At 30.8% G+C, this 20,653-nt stretch overlaps 8 protein-coding genes across 8 annotated transcripts, besides 1 other annotated feature; 3 read left to right on the top strand and 5 right to left on the bottom strand.

Annotated features, from left to right (window-relative positions):
* Positions 1-126: 126 nt before the first annotated feature.
* On the bottom strand, positions 127-1,436 carry TVAGG3_0549950 (nuclear localization sequence binding; the record flags this gene model as incomplete). The annotated part of the gene is made up of 1 exon (XM_001326060.2): positions 174-1,412. The coding sequence occupies one exon, from the start codon at positions 1,410-1,412 to the stop codon at positions 174-176; it is 1,239 nt and encodes a 412-aa protein (XP_001326095.2).
* A 613-nt stretch (positions 1,437-2,049) lies between these two features.
* Positions 2,050-3,018, top strand: TVAGG3_0549940 (SUMO transferase protein; the record flags this gene model as incomplete). Its single annotated transcript, XM_001326061.2, has 1 exon — positions 2,156-2,998. One exon carries the CDS (start codon positions 2,156-2,158, stop codon positions 2,996-2,998), a length of 843 nt encoding a protein of 280 aa, XP_001326096.1.
* Positions 3,019-3,471: 453 nt separating this feature from the next.
* TVAGG3_0549930 (armadillo (ARM) repeat-containing protein family) lies at positions 3,472-6,010 on the top strand (the record flags this gene model as incomplete). The annotated part of the gene is made up of 1 exon (XM_001326062.1): positions 3,472-5,850. One exon carries the CDS (start codon positions 3,472-3,474, stop codon positions 5,848-5,850), a length of 2,379 nt encoding a protein of 792 aa, XP_001326097.1.
* Positions 6,011-6,427: 417 nt separating this feature from the next.
* Positions 6,428-7,090, top strand: TVAGG3_0549920 (uncharacterized protein; the record flags this gene model as incomplete). The annotated part of the gene is made up of 1 exon (XM_001326063.2): positions 6,428-7,045. One exon carries the CDS (start codon positions 6,428-6,430, stop codon positions 7,043-7,045), a length of 618 nt encoding a protein of 205 aa, XP_001326098.1.
* A 69-nt stretch (positions 7,091-7,159) lies between these two features.
* TVAGG3_0549910 (spectrin binding) lies at positions 7,160-8,736 on the bottom strand (the record flags this gene model as incomplete). Its single annotated transcript, XM_001326064.1, has 1 exon — positions 7,286-8,704. One exon carries the CDS (start codon positions 8,702-8,704, stop codon positions 7,286-7,288), a length of 1,419 nt encoding a protein of 472 aa, XP_001326099.1.
* A 2,243-nt stretch (positions 8,737-10,979) lies between these two features.
* Positions 10,980-12,015: a mobile genetic element.
* Positions 12,016-12,287: 272 nt separating this feature from the next.
* Positions 12,288-13,722, bottom strand: TVAGG3_0549890 (uncharacterized protein; the record flags this gene model as incomplete). The annotated part of the gene is made up of 1 exon (XM_001326065.1): positions 12,686-13,699. One exon carries the CDS (start codon positions 13,697-13,699, stop codon positions 12,686-12,688), a length of 1,014 nt encoding a protein of 337 aa, XP_001326100.1.
* Positions 13,723-14,185: 463 nt separating this feature from the next.
* Positions 14,186-15,356, bottom strand: TVAGG3_0549880 (phosphatidylinositol-3,4,5-trisphosphate 3-phosphatase protein; the record flags this gene model as incomplete). Its single annotated transcript, XM_001326066.1, has 1 exon — positions 14,344-15,297. The coding sequence occupies one exon, from the start codon at positions 15,295-15,297 to the stop codon at positions 14,344-14,346; it is 954 nt and encodes a 317-aa protein (XP_001326101.1).
* Positions 15,357-18,025: 2,669 nt separating this feature from the next.
* On the bottom strand, positions 18,026-19,538 carry TVAGG3_0549870 (uncharacterized protein; the record flags this gene model as incomplete). Its single annotated transcript, XM_051238144.1, has 1 exon — positions 18,738-19,538. One exon carries the CDS (start codon positions 19,536-19,538, stop codon positions 18,738-18,740), a length of 801 nt encoding a protein of 266 aa, XP_051095968.1.
* Positions 19,539-20,653: the final 1,115 nt, after the last annotated feature.

Raw genomic sequence — 20,653 nt, 5'->3', positions numbered from 1 at the left:
CAATTTGTTTTATTTCTCGAAATACGTATTCTATACAGCTTAAACATCAATTCCCTTTGAAAAAAGATGTTGTATTTCAATAAATAAATTTGGAATAAATTTTTTGGATTGATAATTTTATTAACGAAATAAAAAATGATATATAAAACAACAACAGATTTAAATAATATCTTCTACATGTCAATAACAACTTGATTAGTTACATCACTCCTTTGTTCTAGCTTCTGGAATAACATTTCTTGTTTCTGGTTAAGTTTAGTCAATTTATCTTTATATTCTGCGTTCAGTTTTTCAAGTTCTCCAACTTCAACCATAATTTTAGAAGATTTAATTTGATTCATTCTCTGCATCAACTCTGTAAGTTGATTTTGCAATTCTAGAGCTTCTTTATATTGTGATTCTAATAAATTTATTTGATCTGTCAATTCCGAAACTTCATTTCTTCTCATTATAATTTTCTTTCCAATTCCATTATCAATACTTTCTCTATCCGCATCACACTTTTGATGGACTGCGCAAATTCCATCAACAAGCATTTCTCTGTAATTATCTGTTATATTTTCCGCAGGAGCTTGAGTTATGGACTGAAATGTCCTGTCAACAGACCTATCTGATATGTAATCCCATAACCAGGTTCTATCTATTCTGAAAGCAAATCTATGGTTTGTTTTTTGAAAATGTTCAATTGCATGTCTATTATGGTCTCTCTCGCATCCCACATGGCCGCAGTAAAGACATATCCATAAATTATTATTTTCTCCACACGTACAAAACATTTTAGATCTATTTTCAGGTTGATGAATTTTTTGACAAACCTGGCACTCTGGGCATCCCCATTGCTGGAATGCCTCATCAGAAATGTCTCCAACTAGGCATGTGCTAAAGTAACTTGATATAAGAGGATCGAATAATAAGAAACAAATTGGGCACATTGGTAATTGGAACTCGACTTGACCAGATTCTTTCATGGTTTTCATTGGTAGTATTGTACAATTCGGACATTGAATGCTGTAAATAAATAAGAGAATACATTTTACATGGGATAAAACAGATTCGAATTGAATACCAAGAGATCTTACATAAAATTTATCAGCATCTGCTTGTGATTCAAATTCAATGATTGCAGAATTCATAAAATGTCGAATGAATGTAATTGAAAATTTTTTGGCGGGCTCTGTACGTTGAACGAATCTAACTAAATTTTCGACGGTCATTCCTGGTGGAAGGGCTAAGAGTAATAAACAATTGCTTCTAGTTGGATTTAAAACCGGAACATCGCACGTTAATTGAGATAATATTGTTGTCATTAACTTCCACAGCTTCACATTCGTAACAGATACATCTGTGTAACATACTGAACCTATTTTACCTTGTTCATTGTTCCGAATTACTTCATATTCTAATGAAAACATTGATTTAGACAAAAAATTATGTTTGTCAAATTATTGAGTAAAATTATCTGACAAATTTAGATTCACAACAAAATTTTGATCTAAGTTGTTCGCTTTACAAGCTTCCAGATTCGAAAACGAATTTAGTTCATAATCACAGCTATCTCCGCGATTACTTTGCTACGTCTTATCATTATTTAACAAATTATTGATTTTCACATTCTGCATAACACCATAACTTTATTAACATAGACAGTTATCACTCAATTTGGCATTCCATTTTGACGCTCCTAACTGTTACTGTTGTGCTCTCTACAATTTTTCCAAAAAAAATCAAAATTAAACAAGGATTTTGAAAAATTTTACAGAACCAAACGGTATAGTTGTAACCGAGCTATTCGGCCTTAAATGTTATACGCATAGAGTGACCAAATTAAAAATAAATCGAAATATTATTGGAAGGGAACTCTTTAAAAATGTGATTATTAATTATATGAGACTCCATACTCATATATTTTAATATTATTTTATGATTTCGAAATAAAATTCTCCATCTCACTTTTTATTAATATAAAAAGATACTATTATCCTATAAAATGAAATTCTCATATAAATAAGATAACCTTAATAACTAAAATCTTATTATAAAAGTGACAAAATCTGATTCAATATTCAATCGAATGTCTTTTCCCACATCTCCCGTGTTTCCAGGTTCTCCAGATAGCTTTCTATCTCAATCTAGGGGAAAACTAAAAGGAAGAAATATGAAACCACAATATCCTACAGAAGAGTTGCAGCGTGCGATGTCTGCAGCTTCACCACTTTATATGCCAAATGGATTTGCTGGTGGCTCTTTCGAATCAATGCCACGTCCAACCTATAATATGGGCTTTAAAGGAAAAGGTTCTGTTAGTGCGAAATTTGGAACGCCTACAATATTAAGCCCAAGCATATTTTACAGCTTTATGGATAATACTATACCAACATTCATCGCAGATATTCTCACAACTGAGAATGCACTTTCATTTGTTGCAACTCCACCGCAAAATCTTCTCAATCCAAGATTCTTGATATATGCAATATCTTCTGCCAGTATATCTACTTCTCCTATCAAGATTGTTTTGAATGGATCAACATTTCATCGTAGACTTAATGACGTAACTGCTGTTGATGTTACAAACCTCCTTGTTCCTTTCGGACAGCAAAACTGGCTTGTAGTAGAAACAGGAGGTATTATTGTTCCATTTGCTCTTCTTGGAGTCTGGTCTTCGTTTAGTTCAATGGAAAACATCATACAGATGATTTCTTCTAAACCAGGATTCTACTTCAGCGAAGTTTCTGCCATTTGCCCAATTACAGGCCAACAAATTGAAATTCCAGCAAAAGGTGTAGACTGCCATCACGATAACTGCTTCGATTTAATTCCATACCTTACTACAAGACAAGCCCTTGGCGTTTGGACTTGCCCAATTTGTGGCTGCTCCTTACCTCTACAAGATCTCAGAGTAGGAACAATTCAGCAAACACAGGATGCAAGCTTCGAGAATGTTTGGGGAATTACTGACCAAACACTTGGTTTTGAAGACGGTAATTCATTTAATTGGTGAATTTTTATTTGTATTTTTTGTTATTATAATAAATTGACTTTAATTATTAAATTTATTCCTCATTGAAACACCTTCATACAAAATCATCCCATAATAAAGGAATTTTGTGATGAAAATTGTTTATTATCCAAAATCTATATGAAATTACCTAACACTAAACAATGGTACAAGATTTAAATCTTAATGAGTATGAATTCAAGCATTGATTTAATGTTTATTCATAAAAATATTGAACCTTTTCCTGTTCTCAGATTCTGTTCCATAGTATTCATCTGTTTATCCCATAAAAACCAATATTTATCAGCTTCCAATGTTAGCATCTCACTAATTCGATAAGTCATTAATTAAAAAAGATGAATCTCAAGCCAAATACGATAAAATATTCTTATACATTAAATTTCATAATGATTTTCGTAAAAAGAAATGCATTTTACAAAAATGTGTTTCCAAGACGATATAAAATTTTGGCAGAAATGCACAAATCCTTTTATGAATGTTTCAGATCAATTAGCGATAACTCTTTGACACAACATACAGAAGAGATCAATGAAGCAAATGCGTACTTGCTGCAGCTAAAAGAAGAAGATCCGCAGACTTATGTATTCAATTTAATCGAGATCATTGAGACAGAGGAGATTCAAGTCAAATCGAGACTTAATGCAATCAAGATGTTATCAGTACCTCTTAAACGTGTTTCTGGAAAAATAAGAAGAATTCCAGAAGGTTTAGATCCACAAACTTTTGCAACTCCTGTTTTTACAACACTCATTAAGTATTTATCAAGTACAATACCAGAAATGGATGCAGCTGCTGCCGATTCTTTTATCATATTCCTTAATGTTGTTCCGATTGATTTTGCAAACGCAGTTATCGGTGAATTACTTTCTAGAATCACTCCACAGTCACCTACAAAGTTTGTTACACGAGTTCTTCAGGTTATGAGTGAAGCAAACGTTACAGGTTTTCCTTTAGAAATACGAATTCAAATGATCGAGAATTTGATCCAAATTTTCTCATCACTTGAAACTAACGATGATTCTATTCATTATTTACTACTTACTGTCGAAAGATTGATCCATTATACAGATTTACACGAAGCATCTCAAGAATTCTTAGTTGCGATTATTAATTTAGTCTGGAACAACGCTATGGACTTTCCTTCTGAATCATCAAAGCTATTTACTTCAATTTGCTTCTCTTTACCTGAAATTTTTCATCTTTTTCCAGAATGTTACGAAAAATACATGTTTGTGATGACTTCGAGCATAACAATGTGGCCATTTTTAAATTTAAATCTTTCGTTTATGCTTTCTGATATTTCAAATACGATTCTTCAAGAAAATTGGCAAGCAATTCTTGAATTCTGCATTGCAATATTAGTTTCAGATAATTCGACAGATCCACTTGATACAGATGAGATATTTACAGAAAGTAACAAGATTTTGGCCGCAATTTCAATGACAGAAATGATTATTGAAAATCAATTCGATAATTGCTATCCGTTGTGCATGGAATACATCTCTAACAATATAAAATCAGAGGAACCGCAAGCAAGATTCGTTTGCGCCGTTTTTTCTCTGAAAATTTCTGAAAAATTATTAGATGAAAGCCGTGCATCAGAAATTACAGATGAAATCATCGAAACAAGGAACCAAATACTCTTTGAGCTATTAGATGATGATTCTCCAAGAGTTTTACAGCAAGCTTTGCTAGAAGCAACATTTTTGATCGAATCCGAGCAATTAGAACCAAGCAATGCACTCTTCCAATTCGCTCTTACAGTTCTACAGTCCGAAAAACCTGCTTTGAGTGATTGTTCCCAACAATTATTATCGGCCATCGCAAATTCGGGCCAAGAGGGTGCTGTTGAGCTTGTATCCCAGCAGATGCTTCAGATTATTACAGAATCTCAGCAAGTTGAGCTTGTTTCGGAGTCATTCCGAGTATTGACTTCAATTGCAGCGACACTCGACCAACAGTCCGCTCTTAATCTCATTGAGGGCATCCTCGAATACGCCAACGCCATTCTGAACTCAAATATCCCCACAATTTCCCCATGTATCGGTTATTTGAGCCAATTGATAAAATCGGCCCAGCAGAGCTGCGATGTATACAGCGACCAAATAAACGCTCTGGCCATGGCTCTGATTGAAAATGGCTGCGACGATGACGGTTATTTGTTATTAGCCTCAATGGTTGATGTTTTCGGGCAATCGGTCATGCCAATAATACAAGACTGCTTAGATATTGTCATAAACTGCATTGCAACGGCCAACAACAATGCAAATTTGATCGCAATTTTAAGAATTGTCGAATCAGTCTGCGGATACATACAAGATGAGAAGAATCTGAGCATCATTGTCGAAAGCTGCGTAGAACATCTCACTACAGAACTGTTTAATACCCAAGCAAAACTAAAAATCATCCCAGTTCTTGCAAAAATCTCAAATCAGAATCCAGGAGTTATAGCAGACCATACACAAGAGATCCTACGCTCAATCAAGCTTGTTTTACCTTATATTGTTAATAATTATGATTCATCCATGAATTTCACTTTTGTTTTAGCGAATGCGATGCCTGATAACTGCGAAGATATCGATCTACTCAATATCTTGCTACAGCAACTAAGATCTGTATCCAGAAAAGCAACAAAATTTGCAACTGATAAAAAGACACTCGCAATGACCATTCTCAACTTGCTACAACAAAAAGTGCCCCATAAATTGTCAATTGCTCAGTTCACAATGTCCTCTGTTTTGTATGCAAACCTTGAAAAAATTGTTGGTCCAGAAAACGTCGAAGCTCTTCATCAGATACTTCCAAAGTATCAACCTGAAGAACCAACAGAGTAATTTCAATTTTTATATGTATTATTTTTTTTATATTATGTTTGTAATTTTTATAAAGTAATAGAATGTGAATTTATATTAGATATCATAATTGTTTTGAACCATTTTATCATTATCATCAAAATAATTTTTTTGAAATTTCTTTTTTCAATCTTAAATTTACTCCTTTTAATATCACTTCTTCAAAATTTTTATATTTTGCATTGTCCTTTGATAAACACAAATGATTTTTTCTTTTCAAAACAAATAACATTTCTGGAATCTGACATTCACAATAATAGCTTTCTAATGCAGAAATAAACTTATTTTGAAATCAATTAATGAAAAATATTCAAAAAATGATTTCAAAATATTGAACATTTTAAGATTTTGCTGCTTCAATTCAAATATCGTTTCTTTCGTTCAAATAAATGAGAGATTTTTTATTAGAACAGTCGCTATAGCATAGAGTGATGTAAAATTTCTAACATTCTGACAATGAAATAAAAGATCAATATGAACCATTTACAATGTATGCAGGTTGTCCGTTAAACATCATTCAATATAAATTTTATATAAATTTTATTTAAATTTTATTCAAATGTATTATAACATATTACTGCCATCATCCAAAGTTTGGAAAAAATACTGGATAAATTTTAATGGGCAGTTTCTCGATATATGCGTTGACGAAATGACAGCGCCATTTGCTGTTCTTCATCTTGGTATCCATAAAATTAGACCAACTCAATCTTTTCCATATCCAAATGTATTTGAATTCTACGAAGAGATTAAAATTACAGATAGTTCAGTATTCTTTTATTCTTACGACATTATGGATACGTTTGATTTTTTCAAGAAAACACACGACGCTTTTGTTAAATGGAAGATGTTCATTGCCAATGAAAAATCACCAAAGTCTTACATTTGCGATCTAACTAAACAGAAAAATAGAATTATGAAAAGTTCAGTGCAATGTAGTGTACAACCAGAAAAAGTTATCTTAGGAAAGGGTTCAAAAGAATTGAAGTCATTTCCTTATGATGGAACTCAACTATTTTCACCAACTTATGATTTAGAAAAGCCGTCACTACTGATTGGTCCTGATAAGGAAGAGTATCGAGCTAATACTATCGAAGATTTTAAAGATTTGCTTGAAGCAATTTATTTCAATATCCGCTTCGCTTCGAATCATAAGATTCAGCCGCAAATTGCTTAATTTTTGTTTAGTTTTTATAATATTTTAAAATTACGGACTTTTATATATATATATTTCGATTTTTTTTTATTTCAATTTCAATTATTTTGTTTCTAATAAGTTGAAAGCAGCTAACTCAGTAACAATAGAATTGAAAGATATGAATTTTAAGAATTTATTGAATGTCGCATCCTGGTTTGTTAAAAAAAGATTCGAAACTAGACAAAGATTATGTTTATTAAATTAAACATCGATCATATTTTATTCACCTTCATCAGCACCAAGTGAATAAAGAAGCTCTTCAACATCTTCACTATCTTTTCTTGAAGCATATTGAAGAACTGTTATTCCATATAAATCTTTTGCATTTATATCTGCACCATGAGAAATTAGTAGTTCTGCTGTTTCATAACTATTGTACTTTGCCGCACAATGAAGAGGAGTTCTTCCAAGTTCAGCTTTAGCATTTACATCTGCCCCATGGTCTATAAGAACTTTTGCTGTATCTTCGCAATTCCAATTGGAAGCTAAATGAAGTGGTGTCTCATCACCATAATTTGTTGCATTGACATTTGCCCCATGAGAAATAAGAAGTTCTGCAATTTCTGGATTATTTATTTCAGCAACTTTATGAAGGGGAGTCTCTCCATTAGTTTTTTCTATTGCATCCACATTTGCACCATGTGAAAGAAGAAACTCAACAATTTCTTTGCAATTTGATTCAGCTGCAGTATGAAGAGCCGATTTATCAAGATCATCAATAGCATTAACATCTGCACCATGTGAAATTAAATATTCACAAAGATTTAAATTACAGAAATTAGGTGAATGAACGAAACAAGTGTTGAAATCTTTTGTTTGATCCAAATAAACAAGAAATGCATGAAGATTATGGCAATCGCAATAACCTAAATATATATTAATGTTATGTTCATTCATCAAAAATGAAACAAAATCAATATTATGTGAAATAATTGCATATTTCTTGCATCTATCAAATTCTTCTGATTCTTTCATGCATTCACTCAGGATTTCTGCATTTCTGCCTAAAAAAGAAAACTCGAGACAACTTGTAGTAATTGGTGAACCGAATTTTGATCTCAAAAGCTTGAAACAATTAACAGCACCATAATAACAACATAAATCAAGATAATAATATCCTTGATATATTGTATATGGATAAAGTGGAGAGTTTAGCTGTGCATTTTTGTCAAATCCTTCTTGTTCTGTGAATGTAATAAATGACATAAGGTCATCATCCATAATTGCTCTATAAATAGAATTCTTTTCATGAATTTCTATTGAAATATTTTTTGATAAATAACTATCGAATAATGGTTCATGTCTTTTATCCAAAACAATATCATACTCTTTAAAGATAAGGTAAGCAAAAATTGGATAAGTGATTTTAGCTTGTTTTGGCTGATAATCTTCATATAATTTTTCGAATATAGCCATGTATGACTTAGTGTAACGAAGGTTATAGCTCATTGCGACTGATATCATGTCTATAATATAAGATGGTGAAACTTTTTTAGATTCGATCAACTTGGTTTTGATATCTTGATAAATTCGTTCAATTTCTGCTTCATCGAATGTCTTTAGCTTGTACAATGCATCCGTTATATTGACATAGTCTTTGTTTAACTCCATCAATTCTTGATATTCTTCACTCAGCATAATAAAATAAGTGGACACTCACAATTAAGTTGCCGTGTAAATTATAGAAATTATTTCAATTTTTGATTTTACCACGGAAACAATATTATATTTAGTAATATTTTCATGATCTGTTTATATTTTCCAATCTAAACTCGCTTTAATGTGAGGTATATTTTCTTCCATACTTTTTAAAAGGTACTTCGGAACTTTTTCCCTTGATCCTTGGAAGCCCAAACTTTGTCAATATAATCAAGTTACAAATATAAGGTTCTATGCAAAGTATGGCGGACTTTGGCCTAAGGGTTTTGGAGAAAAAGTTAATTCATTTTTGAATGCATTTGATAAAAATTTTTTTTGGATTTTTATACATCTTGACAGCAAATGCAAGAACTTGGCATTATTCCAATTGAATACTGATTGGAAATGTTTTTGTTATCTGCATGCTGTCTAATAGGAAGAGAAATTTAATATGATTTAGCAAAACAAAAATTCATTTTCATAAATTTACTTTCAATACCTAGACACTAAGCGAAAACTATCATGGTCATTTCAATAAAATAAGATTTCAGATAGAAAGTCTCGCAAAAAATGCTTATTGATTGACTTTGAACCAACATTTGCTGATCCGACGAATATTATACTAAAGAACTTGTGTGATATTCAATTAAAAAGCTAATGCTTACCTACTGTTATACTAGAGAAGATTTTATTCATGCTCGTACAATAAAATTTCGAAATCATGAAGAGAAGAAGGCTTGAAACTTCATACTTCTCTTTGTATATTCCTTTTAAAACAAATCCTTAAATAACTACTTAGTAAAATTCTTTTTATTCTAAGATAAATATCCTTAATGTTTCATTTTACATAAATTATATGATTGCCTACTATATTTTTCCTTTTGTTAGTACTCTTTTTGTGAAACATATCAATATTCAATAAACTTTTTTTGTGAATAATTATTCACTATTAAATTGATCATATATATGGAGAAAAATGCTAATTTTCACAAAGGCATTTATTATAATAGGCATCTATAATTCCAAAATTTTTTCAATTTTGCGATTTTCACTTAAAATGCTTAGTTTTTTGATATTATATTCTTTTTTCCAATTTTTTTTGGGAATTCTATGTTGAATTTTATTCAAAATGAAGCAGATATTATTAATATATATATGGCAATGTATTCAGTTATTTAGAATCATTTCCTTAAAATTATGCTTTTTAAGTAGAATTTGAATTCAAATCACACTCTCACAATGAATATTTATCTATACTTTAGTAAGGTATACACTCATGAAGGATGTCTATGTCAAATTGCATAGGAAATTTTTGTATTTTCTCTCTAGATAAAGATTAATATAATTAAATTTCATATGATACAAATTTTACCATATAAAATCAGTAAATTATAACTAACGTATAATGTTTATTCTAATGTAATGGTATAGCTTTTGGCTCTAAGCCTTAAAGTCAAAATTTATTAAAATGGCTCTGACAAAATGAACTTTTGTATTTGTTGAACGAATTTTCTTGCATCATTGTTCTTTTTGTGGAGGTAATGGATTGAAATTCCCGAATTCAAATATAGTTTCTTTGATAATTTCCTCTACATAATAGTCATAACATCCAAGATTATGACTTTTGTACATGGGGATATCAAAACGAGTGTAATGGTAAATTGGAAATTTTGTGGTTGGCTGAATTAAATTTTGAATTCCGTATAAGTTTAATGGATATCAATGATTAGCGAATTTTCGTGATTGTTTGTAGCAAAGCTTTTTGGCCGAAGTTCTATTGATAAAGTTTGTAGATGTCTAATGACTATGAAACAGTCTACCTTTTAAATAATGAACTTGAAAACACTTTTTCTCCAAAACGCTTAGGCAGAATCTTCTGAAAGTTTAATATTATTATATATTTTCCAAATACTATATAAACATATAAATAATATTGTCGAATCATCAAGGGATTTTTTCATATAAAATATCAAAAATTAAGCTATATATTCTGATTCACAGATCTCTTATTTTCTTCATGTAAATCCCATATTTTTCAGCATTTGGAAAATAGCCAATATTTTTTTTCAATGGAGATTATGCAGAACTAAAACTAATTATAATTGCTTAAAAGTTATACATATATTAGAGTTAAGAGTATACTTCATTATACCAAAAGATATAATCTATATTGCAAGTATTGAACGACTTTGCCTGTTAGACATTTGTCAAGGAAATTTTTTTTATTTGTCAAAATAACGTACAAACTTCCGTAGTACCTTTACTTTTTATTTAAGGGTGCACACGAGAGGATCATGTAAACTTCAGAATTTAGAACCTTATTTTTAGGCATTATCTTGGCTACCTATTTAGGCTCGAAAAGCAAAAAATATCAAAAAATACAACTTGACTCCATTATGACCCTTTCATGGAGGTAGTTTTTATCCGCTAGTATTTTCCCTTTGAATCTCTTTACAATTCGAAATCAAATTCAAAACTCAGTAGAAGAAAGGAAGAATCGACTTACTACGGTTGTAATACGAATAAATACATATATTTAATTATTTTTATTTACATAATAATTGTTTGAAGCTCATATTCCATCAAATTTTTAAATAAAAACATTAAAATGTTGAAAATGTTCATATATTTTAATAGGGTTTTGGCACTTTATTGAGGAATTACTACATACATAGTCGAACTGAACTTGATATTTTGAAATTTAAATTATTTATCAAAATTAAAATTTAACTTGAAATTTATAATTATTTAGTCATATTTTGCATAATTCTAAGTAGATTTGTAAAAAATCAAGAAAGAAAAATTTTAACGTGCTTTATTTTTTCTTTTTTATAATAATACATATTATTATATAATTAACATATTCATAATGTTTCACCCTTTCAAAAATATAATCCTCCTCCTCTCAAATAAACGTACATACGGGTGCCTCTTTTTTCAAAAAATTAAAATTTGAAATTTTGGGCTCAAATATTAGAGATTTTTTTCAACCTTCAACGATATATGTTGTCTATATCAGACCTCCTTTCTTTTTGATACTTAACATTGTTCCTAAATCTTAGCCGTTAAGGCTGTTCTGAAAATATTTTTTTTCGAAAAAATTCGAAAAAAATTCTTAAAATTCAAAAATCCCTTAATTCCTGAGGATTTTGGAAAAAAGTTTTTACATGAACATGTGTATATTATATGAAGTATATTGATAAGGTAAAAATCAAATTTTATTGCATATTCATCGAGAAAATAAACTAACGAATCCCTCAAAATTGAGAGGGTAATCCTCCTCTCAAATAAACGTACATACGGGTGCACCCTTAAAGCACCTGATTTTAAAATTTGTCTCCAATAAAATTTCTAAGTGAGCTTTCATCAATGCAAATTGTTAACACCTTGCTTAAGAGACTCTTATGTATTCGTTTAGTTTCACCTATCAGAAGGAAGATAAAAATTATTACTGAAACAATGGTTTTAAATAAAATTTAACGAAGATTTAATTTTAACAGCTATAATAGTGAATATATCCAAAATCTAAGATAAGTTATAAATGAAGCCATATTTATGAACGATTATTTTTGACGATATTAGTGGTTCATCATTTTTTCACAAGAAATATTAGAGTATGTATTAACTGGGGAAGATGAGTTTCTCATAGCTCTCTGAGTACAAGAGGAGAAAGTGCGCCTGACCCCAACCTTCTTTTTCAAAAATACTAACACACAGACTTTATTTCTCTTTTGCACAAGCCAATGAATGCTTTTAAGCAATGCTTATGCCGCAAATGATAAAATCATTATTGTAAGTTGTATGCAATCTATGTAATTATAGTAAAAATATTTTATTTACAAAATTACTCTTTTTAATACCTCTTACAACTATTTACTGGAGAATATGATCAAAGCCAGAATAAAAATGAACTCTTTTGTTATTTTTAAGTAATTTTTATAATAAACAAGATGAATATAAAAACAAGAAGTTCCGTATTGATTAATTTGTGATAGGAGATGCAGAATTAATGACGGCATACTCTCTCTTCATTAAGGACTTTTCTAAAGCTTTAATGACTCTTGGATTACGAATTCCATTAGAGCGGAATTCTTCTGAATCAACTCGTGGGGTTCTTGGTGTATGCATTGTACTGAAACGAGCTGACTGAGGAGCTCTTGATGACATTGGTGGATGAGGATCAATACCGATAAGCGTGATATTGTTTTTGAACATATTGAACTCTTCATCAAGTACTTCTCTAACTTTATTTGTTTCTTGCTCTATTTTCCTTTCACGATTGTATTGGTAATCAATTTTGCTATTTCCAAGTATATGTTGGCGGAGTTTAGAATATTTGTTTTCAATCCTATACATCTCTAAAATGGCTTCACGGACTAATCTATTCTTCTCATTCTCAAGATGAACTTTGAAAGATTCTTTCTGGCGTTCTTGCTTGAAAAGAGTAGTTTCTATTTCTGTATTCACAATTTGATTAGCTGTTCTCTCATTATTTTCCATTGTTTCTGAAATTCTATCTGAAATTTGATCTCTAAGAGATGCAGCAACAGCATAATTGCCAGACTGAGAGTAATACCACTCTGCTTTTCGAGCAATAGTTAAATCCGGATTTCTACGTAGTTGAACGAAAGTTTGATCACTAAATTTGCGATCAAGTTTTGCATATTGTTGAGTATGCTCTTTTTCGATTTCTTCTAACCGCTGACTTGCTTCTGTTAAGATTTTTCTTGCTTTTGCTCTCATTGATTCTCGGAGTTGGAATTCTTCTTGTCTTTGCTGTTCTTTGAGCGCCATTAACTCTGACACAGTATTATCATGCTTTTGTCCTGCAAGCATTCTTCTTCTACGCTCTACTCTGTTATCTAAATCTTTTTGGAGAGAAGCTGCAGTAGCATAATCGCGGCGACTTATAGCATCTTCTATTTCAAACTTAAGTCTATTAATCTCTAATTCATTTTCTCTGTTATTGATATAAAGTTGACCTTTAGAAAGCATAGTGTAAAAAAAATCGAAAGACGTTAGTAAATTTGAATTACTTTTGAAACTCAACAAAGAAGCATGATACCTAATGAATTTCCTAATCTATGGGAATATCTGAACCAAGATATTCATTCTCTTAGCATTCATCCATACTATAGTACCATAAGATAACAAGATTCTTCTCAACATAATAGAAAAACAGCTTTTTTTCAAGAAATGCTTAATTTTCACTAATTTAAAAAATAATTGTATGTGTGAAATCAAATATTACTTAAGTCTATTGTTGAAATTGAAAAATTGTTTTTTCATTCGAATTGATTGAGTTTTGCGCATAGGCCTTGAATGAAAAGAGAAACTAATTCTATAAATCTCATAACGCAGAGTTCAAATCGATGATTGGCCGCCTTCAAAGATACAATGATTTCCTTTGATCGACGATCAACTTAGCGAACGCAACAAAATTAGATAATCTCTTTCATCAGTTTGTTCGATTACATTATCTTCATATATTTTATTTTTTAATAATATTCTTTTATGTTCAGTCGGTAATTTTCTTTACGACAAGTAAATGAAATAAAGTAAATAACGAAAACCTGAAATAAGTTTAATATTACAATATTATAAATATATAGCGCACATTTTTCCGAATATGAAATGCCTTAATGCTTTGAATAAACAATCATCCTGAAGTCTGCCGAAACGCTCTTATCCTTGGTGATTTTATCAACATCGGCCTTTGAGAATTCTTCCATTGGTAAGATAAATTCAGAATTAAACCACATGTACCAGACGTTTTTGCCTCCCTTTACGCAAGCAATTCTGAAATCTCCTGCGTACATTGGGAGAATACCGTCCACGTCGAATTCAAGTGTTTTTTCTTCATCATTCTTTATTGGCTCATTATTCTTACCACGAGTTTCGATCTTGATTTCGGGATCACCTGGCATGGTAGTGAACTTGATCGAGAGTTTCTTGGAGAAGCAGCTGCTTGGTGGGTTTTTAATGATAATCTTTGTAATTGCGCAAGGCTGAGAAACAAACGGCTGGTCTAATGGTACACCCATTTGTAAGTATTTTGCATAGTAAAGGACATATCTTCTTTGGGATGGGATGGTAACACCTTTTTCATCAAAGGTTCTGTTTCTGCCATAAAAAGAAAGGGATTCTGCAGCTGTGTTAAAGTAATGGAGATGGATAAGAAGAGCGCAGATCATAACTCCTGTCCTACCCTTTCCGGCCTTGCAATGGACCACAGCGATATTCTGTGGATCTTTTTCAATCCACTGCTGGGCATGAACACAGAATTGTCTGATCATGTCGAAATGTGGCGGGTTATGGTCATCAAAAGGATAATTAGAGACTCTATTATTGAAAACAGAGCAGTTATAAGATCTTTCGGAACATAAGTTATATACCCAATATTTGTCACCATGTTTTTCATCAAGGAAGTTTCTTACATCTTCGAAATCGTTTCTATAAAGAGCTTCGAATCCTTGGGCAGGAAAACCCATTGCGATAATTCTATCACCAATATATGATAAATCAAGATCATAATCCTCTTCTTGGAACCTCTTCTTGTTCAGAGAAACTTTACCGCGAATCCAATTCAGCATTAAAGCAGAATTCCACTTTTTCTATAGGGACTTTTACTTTTCAGAGGATGCAATAAAACAGCGATTTTTTAATTGCAAAATCTTGTATGGTTTTTATTCACTTTATATATCAACTTTTGAGGGAATCCATTGCAGTTGAAAAAAAAAATTCAATTGTTAAAATCAAAGTCAAATCAAGATCCATGTAAAATATTTTCGAACCATTCCAAAGGCTAAAGCTGTTTTTATCGTCTTTTCTAACAGAAAAAATCAAATGAAAAATTATCCCTAAAAAACAGATCAAAAGTAGCTTCCACAGGCTTCTTCGATTGAATGGATGATTCATGAAAGTTACAATAATTCAAAGTTTCCAACACTGAGATAATACTTACTTTGCTCAACTCCTGATATGAAATCTTCAAGTCAAAGACATTTCGCTTCCGATTCACTGTATGACTAAAGTGATTTGTTCAATTTTTATATACTTTCTATAGCAACAAATTAAATTATTCACAATCAACATTCTCTTTTTTTTTAATTTTTTTTTTTCATAATTTTGTCTTTGAGTTAACAAATATATGATATCAAGCTTTTCAGTAGCAAAATATAAGTTCTAGCCATGTGAATAAATCCGAATGGCATCCTAATTTTTGAAGACTAGGCAATAGTATGTCTTAACCCTGTGTGTTGATCTATTTTAAGTACACATGTTTATGTTTCTGTATGTTGGTTGTTAATAATGTTCCAAGACTTAGGATAAAATTGAAAATTGGCAAAAAAATAATGCAATATAATTGTCTGTGAAAAAAATTACATATCCTCATATATGAGATTAAGAATATCACAATGATATGTCTCAATTCTCATATGAAAATTCCAAAAAAAATTCAAAATTTTAAAAATGAAAAGAAGAAATATTAATTTCACATTAAAATTTGAAAAATATAAAAAATTTGGAATTATCAATTTTACCTATAATTATAGTAGGTGCTAATTTATACAATTTTACCTATGTAAAATTTGATTATTTTGGGTTGATAAATTTTATTAATTTTTTTTTCCAGATTTCAAGACAATAATATCAGAATGTTCCTAGTAATGTCTGAAATATTGTCGAAATTTTTTTGATTCAATTTCTATATTAGCAATGTGTGAAATCTTGTCGAAAATATTGATTTAAATTAATAAAATTTAGAAAGTATATTGTTTATTCTAAGTTAGTATTCTTCTCTCGTTTCTATTTGGGAGTATCAACTTGGAAAGTGAATATTATGAAAAATGGATTCATTTTGTATAACAGTCTGTATTTATATGTGACATTTCACTGATTCAGTACAAACTTTGGAGTATTTGTATTACTTGAAGATTAATCAGAGGTGAGTCTCCGAACTGGAGGGCCTTATTAATAAAATGACTTTTTCGTGAAAAGTGTATTGCTGATTTTCATGAATATTAACTTGCATAATATACAGCAATAGGAGAGTATGTTTGGAGCAATGATTAAGGAAAACTATAGTTCAAAGCATTGGAGCAAATTTCTATAATTAAAGGTATGTAATTTCTTTCATAAGGCGGGATGCCTTGAAAAATATGGCTAGTGGACATAGTCTGGCTAAAAACGAATGATATCGATTTTAAATTGCAATTATTTCAAACATTATTTAGAGAAAAAATATGAATACACTGCATTATATAATTTGACATAAAGAATACTTTAGTTTCTCTCCGATTTTAAGACGAGTTAGTGCAATAATATAGAGAAATACTCACATGAAGTTGTCCATGAGAAAAATTTTTTTACAATAACAAAGGTAGTCTCACGAAAATACGTTATTTTCCCGATGCCTTGGAAGCAGCTTTGCAGGTTACCCGTAAGGTAACCAGTAGAAGTTTCTGAGCAAGGATGAAGAAGATTAAAGAGCCTTTTTATTGCAAACGCTATATTTGTAAGTGTCTTTGTAGAACTTCTCATAAATTCAAAGATTTCCAAAAACGAATTTTTCGATTTTGATATAATAAATGATATTTAAACAAATTATAGATGTGTTTGCAATTAAAAAAATCCGAGTTAACTACAATATCTTCAATTTTTGTCGTTCACTTTTTCATGTCATACTGATAGCAAGAATACTCACCCAATTTGGTTACACTTCATGATAGTTTGAAGTAAAAAAATGCCACAGTTTTTTTTATTTGATATCGTTATCTAAATTTTGTACAGAAATGAAATAAATTATAATATGAAACGTGTGTTATTATGCTTGTTGGGAAACAATCCAATACTTATGTCTGAATGAAATGATTATTTCTACGAGATTTTTCATATTCAGCTAATAATGCTATCAAAATCAAATAACAATAAAAAGTTATTTTGTACATAATGTAACTTAATCTTTAATACTATATAGAACTTCGAAATACGACTAAACGGTGCGAGTTACGCGATTAAATACCTTTTTTTCGATCGAAACTTGAAAGTGAGGATAACTCAATGGGTAGGGGTATGGGTTCGACTTTTTCTATTGGGCAACTATTTTTTTCTTTTCATTGTTTCAGCATTTTTTTATGCGATTATGCATAATTATTTGATTTCCTATATATTCAATAATAAATTTGTTCCGAACTCTTAACAAATAAATAAATTTTTAGAATATTTAAATTTATAGCTCCCTACATTAATATAAAGTGTTCGAATAGTTCATATATAGTTTCTTTAAAATAATTTGTTTCATTTTAAATTGGTTTGGCACAATGCTTGACATAACATGCACAAAGCTATGCCATTTTAAAATATGTATATCAATCAAGCCGATTAAGTCCATCCTAAACGAAAATCATCGATACTCATGAATTTATGATAGTCGTTCTTGATATAATTGCGCGTTTTAAAAAAATGCTTACTTTTGAACACAGAACTTATCTATCCATATTTATCAATGAAAGTTTATAAGATGCATTAATGACAAAACCTTACTTTATCAATTATAATCTTATCGTAAATTTCAAACTACAATACTGTGGGGCAAATATTAAATAACCACTATGTTGCGGATTTTATGTAAGTCTGCAAACTGTAAAATGTAATTAAACACAAATAAAAAAAAATGTAAATTTTAATCGAGAAATTTAGCAATCTTGAAAGCCTTGATCGGCATCTTTTACAAGATGTCAGTAATGCATATTCAATAACTATGAAAATCTAGCCAAGCATGGATTTTTTTCGAAAAAAAATTATATTAAATTTCATTTTTCATTCTTTATACAAGTTTTAACCTTTGGTGCAATTATATCCTATCGCAAATGCATTATTGACGTTATTACTTGGATACTTCTTCATAACGCTAAATCTTCAAATTAGTTATGTGTTTGTTACTAATAGAAGTTGGAAAGGTATTAAAAAAGGAAATGTTAATAAATATACATGTTTAATTAAAAAACAAACAAGAATAAATTAAATAATTTTATTTCTTAGGAAAGTCTAAGTTTTGTAATAGATAAATTGCTTTTTGTGTCTCTTCTTCATCAATTTCTGGATGTTGATTCTCAGGTGGCGGACTAATTAAAACATCATGGGCAATATCAAACCCTTGTTTTAGTTCGTTGGCAGAAGGAAAATGATCTTCTTGTATTGGCGTTATTAATGATTGAAAATCATCAGTTGATTCTGCATTTTGGGAATTTTCCAAATTTTCATTTGGAAAATTTGAATTTTGAGATTGAATTCCTTGAGATGTAGAATCTGTAGTTGTAGAGTTTTCTGTAGAAGAAGAGGAATTTGAGTTTGCGAATTGTAGTATGTCATTGAAATTCTCATAAAGAGGTGTTTTGGCCATCGGCACTTTTTGTAACTGTGTTTCGTATGCTTGAGATGGGCAATAGCCCCTATTTTCTGAAAAAGGAACTGGAGCTTTTATTTCAATAATTTGATCCAGTTTTTGTCTTAAAATTTCCACTCCATTACGCGGAAAATCTTTGCTGTAAGGTTCAAAAACACTTAATGGTTGTGTGTGATTGTATTTTATTAATCTTCCCCAAACTGAAAATACCTGATCTTCGTGCCAACCAACTAAATACATAAGATCGGTCGTAATACTGGCAATATCTTCATCTGTGAATATATATTGGGACTTAATATCTTCTGGCATCTCCTCGACATTTGCCATATTTGCTCCTGAATTATCAAGTCTGCATTCTGACACAAGACGATCAAAATTTTGTTCACGGTAGGTTTGGTTCATTACCAAATGCGCTCCCGCACTCATCAAATCTTTAACTTCTTTTTTTGAATGCGCAAATTTTCGGAATAAGGCAAATAAATGTTCAACCGGAAGGGTTGTGAGATGTTGAAAATTTATATTCGGGAATTCCTCTAAAAATCCATAAAGAGTGAGAAGAGATGTCGCCATTTTCAGAAGATGCATTCTTCTGGCAAAAAGATAACCTTTGAATTTGAGACGATGATCTGGTGTCTCTATATTAGGAAGTCTATCAGTGACTCCGACCACATCTTGCAATCTGAGAAAGAAATGCAAGATGAAAAAAGCAAGTTTGAACATTGACAATCTTGCTTCAACTGGTAATATGGTATTTCGGACTCCCTCAAACCAAAGTGCAAGTGGAAGGAGCCAAGTTGCTTCAGTGTAGCAATTATTATCTAGCATATCCTTGACGGTTTGAACGTTAAAGATTGTTACAGGATATTTGTCATTGAGTGTGGTAGACTTATCACAGTTGTTAATTGCATCTCCAAGTTTGGAAAATAATCTAATTTTTGTAATATCGACGTGCAGCGTTGGATCATAAGGTTGCAAAAAGATTAACTTATTGGGGAAAATTAATAACGTTCTGAGGTTTTTGCCTATATGAACGACGTCCGCGATGAAGATAATCTTAAGATCTTGGAATTTTGCACTTTTAAGGACTTCTACTAATCCATCAAAGCCAGTAACTAGGCTGTACCAATGGTGAAAGAATATCTGATAAACAAAATCGTAAGATTTGTCACCATCAGTTGTAAAAACTGGAACATTCAGTGTTTTCTGAACTGTAGCAATGTAATCCAAGATTTCACTCATAATTCCAGATGCAAGACCATTTGTATGTTGTATTATATGCAAACATATTGATGGACCTTTGCAATCTAATGGCATCAAATATAATGCAAATAAGTCCTCGATTTGATCGTCATGGCCGGACTTCTTCCATAATTTGCCTGTGATTGCATCTATTCCAATGCAAAAATGGCATTGTTCACGTAATTCCTCATCTGTATATGGATATAATTCCCTGAATCTGAGGAATACTGGGAGTGAAGATGATTTTGAAAGCAAAAGTTCCTTCCATGCTGCAATATCTTTACCAAAGACTCGAAATAGAG

The sequence above is a fragment of the Trichomonas vaginalis genome, chromosome II (assembly GCF_026262505.1).
Source record: "Trichomonas vaginalis G3 chromosome II, whole genome shotgun sequence".
Taxonomy (NCBI): Eukaryota; Parabasalia; order Trichomonadida; family Trichomonadidae; genus Trichomonas; species Trichomonas vaginalis.
The sequence above is the reverse complement of the archived record's forward strand: the minus strand, read 5'-3'. Positions and strand labels throughout refer to the sequence as shown.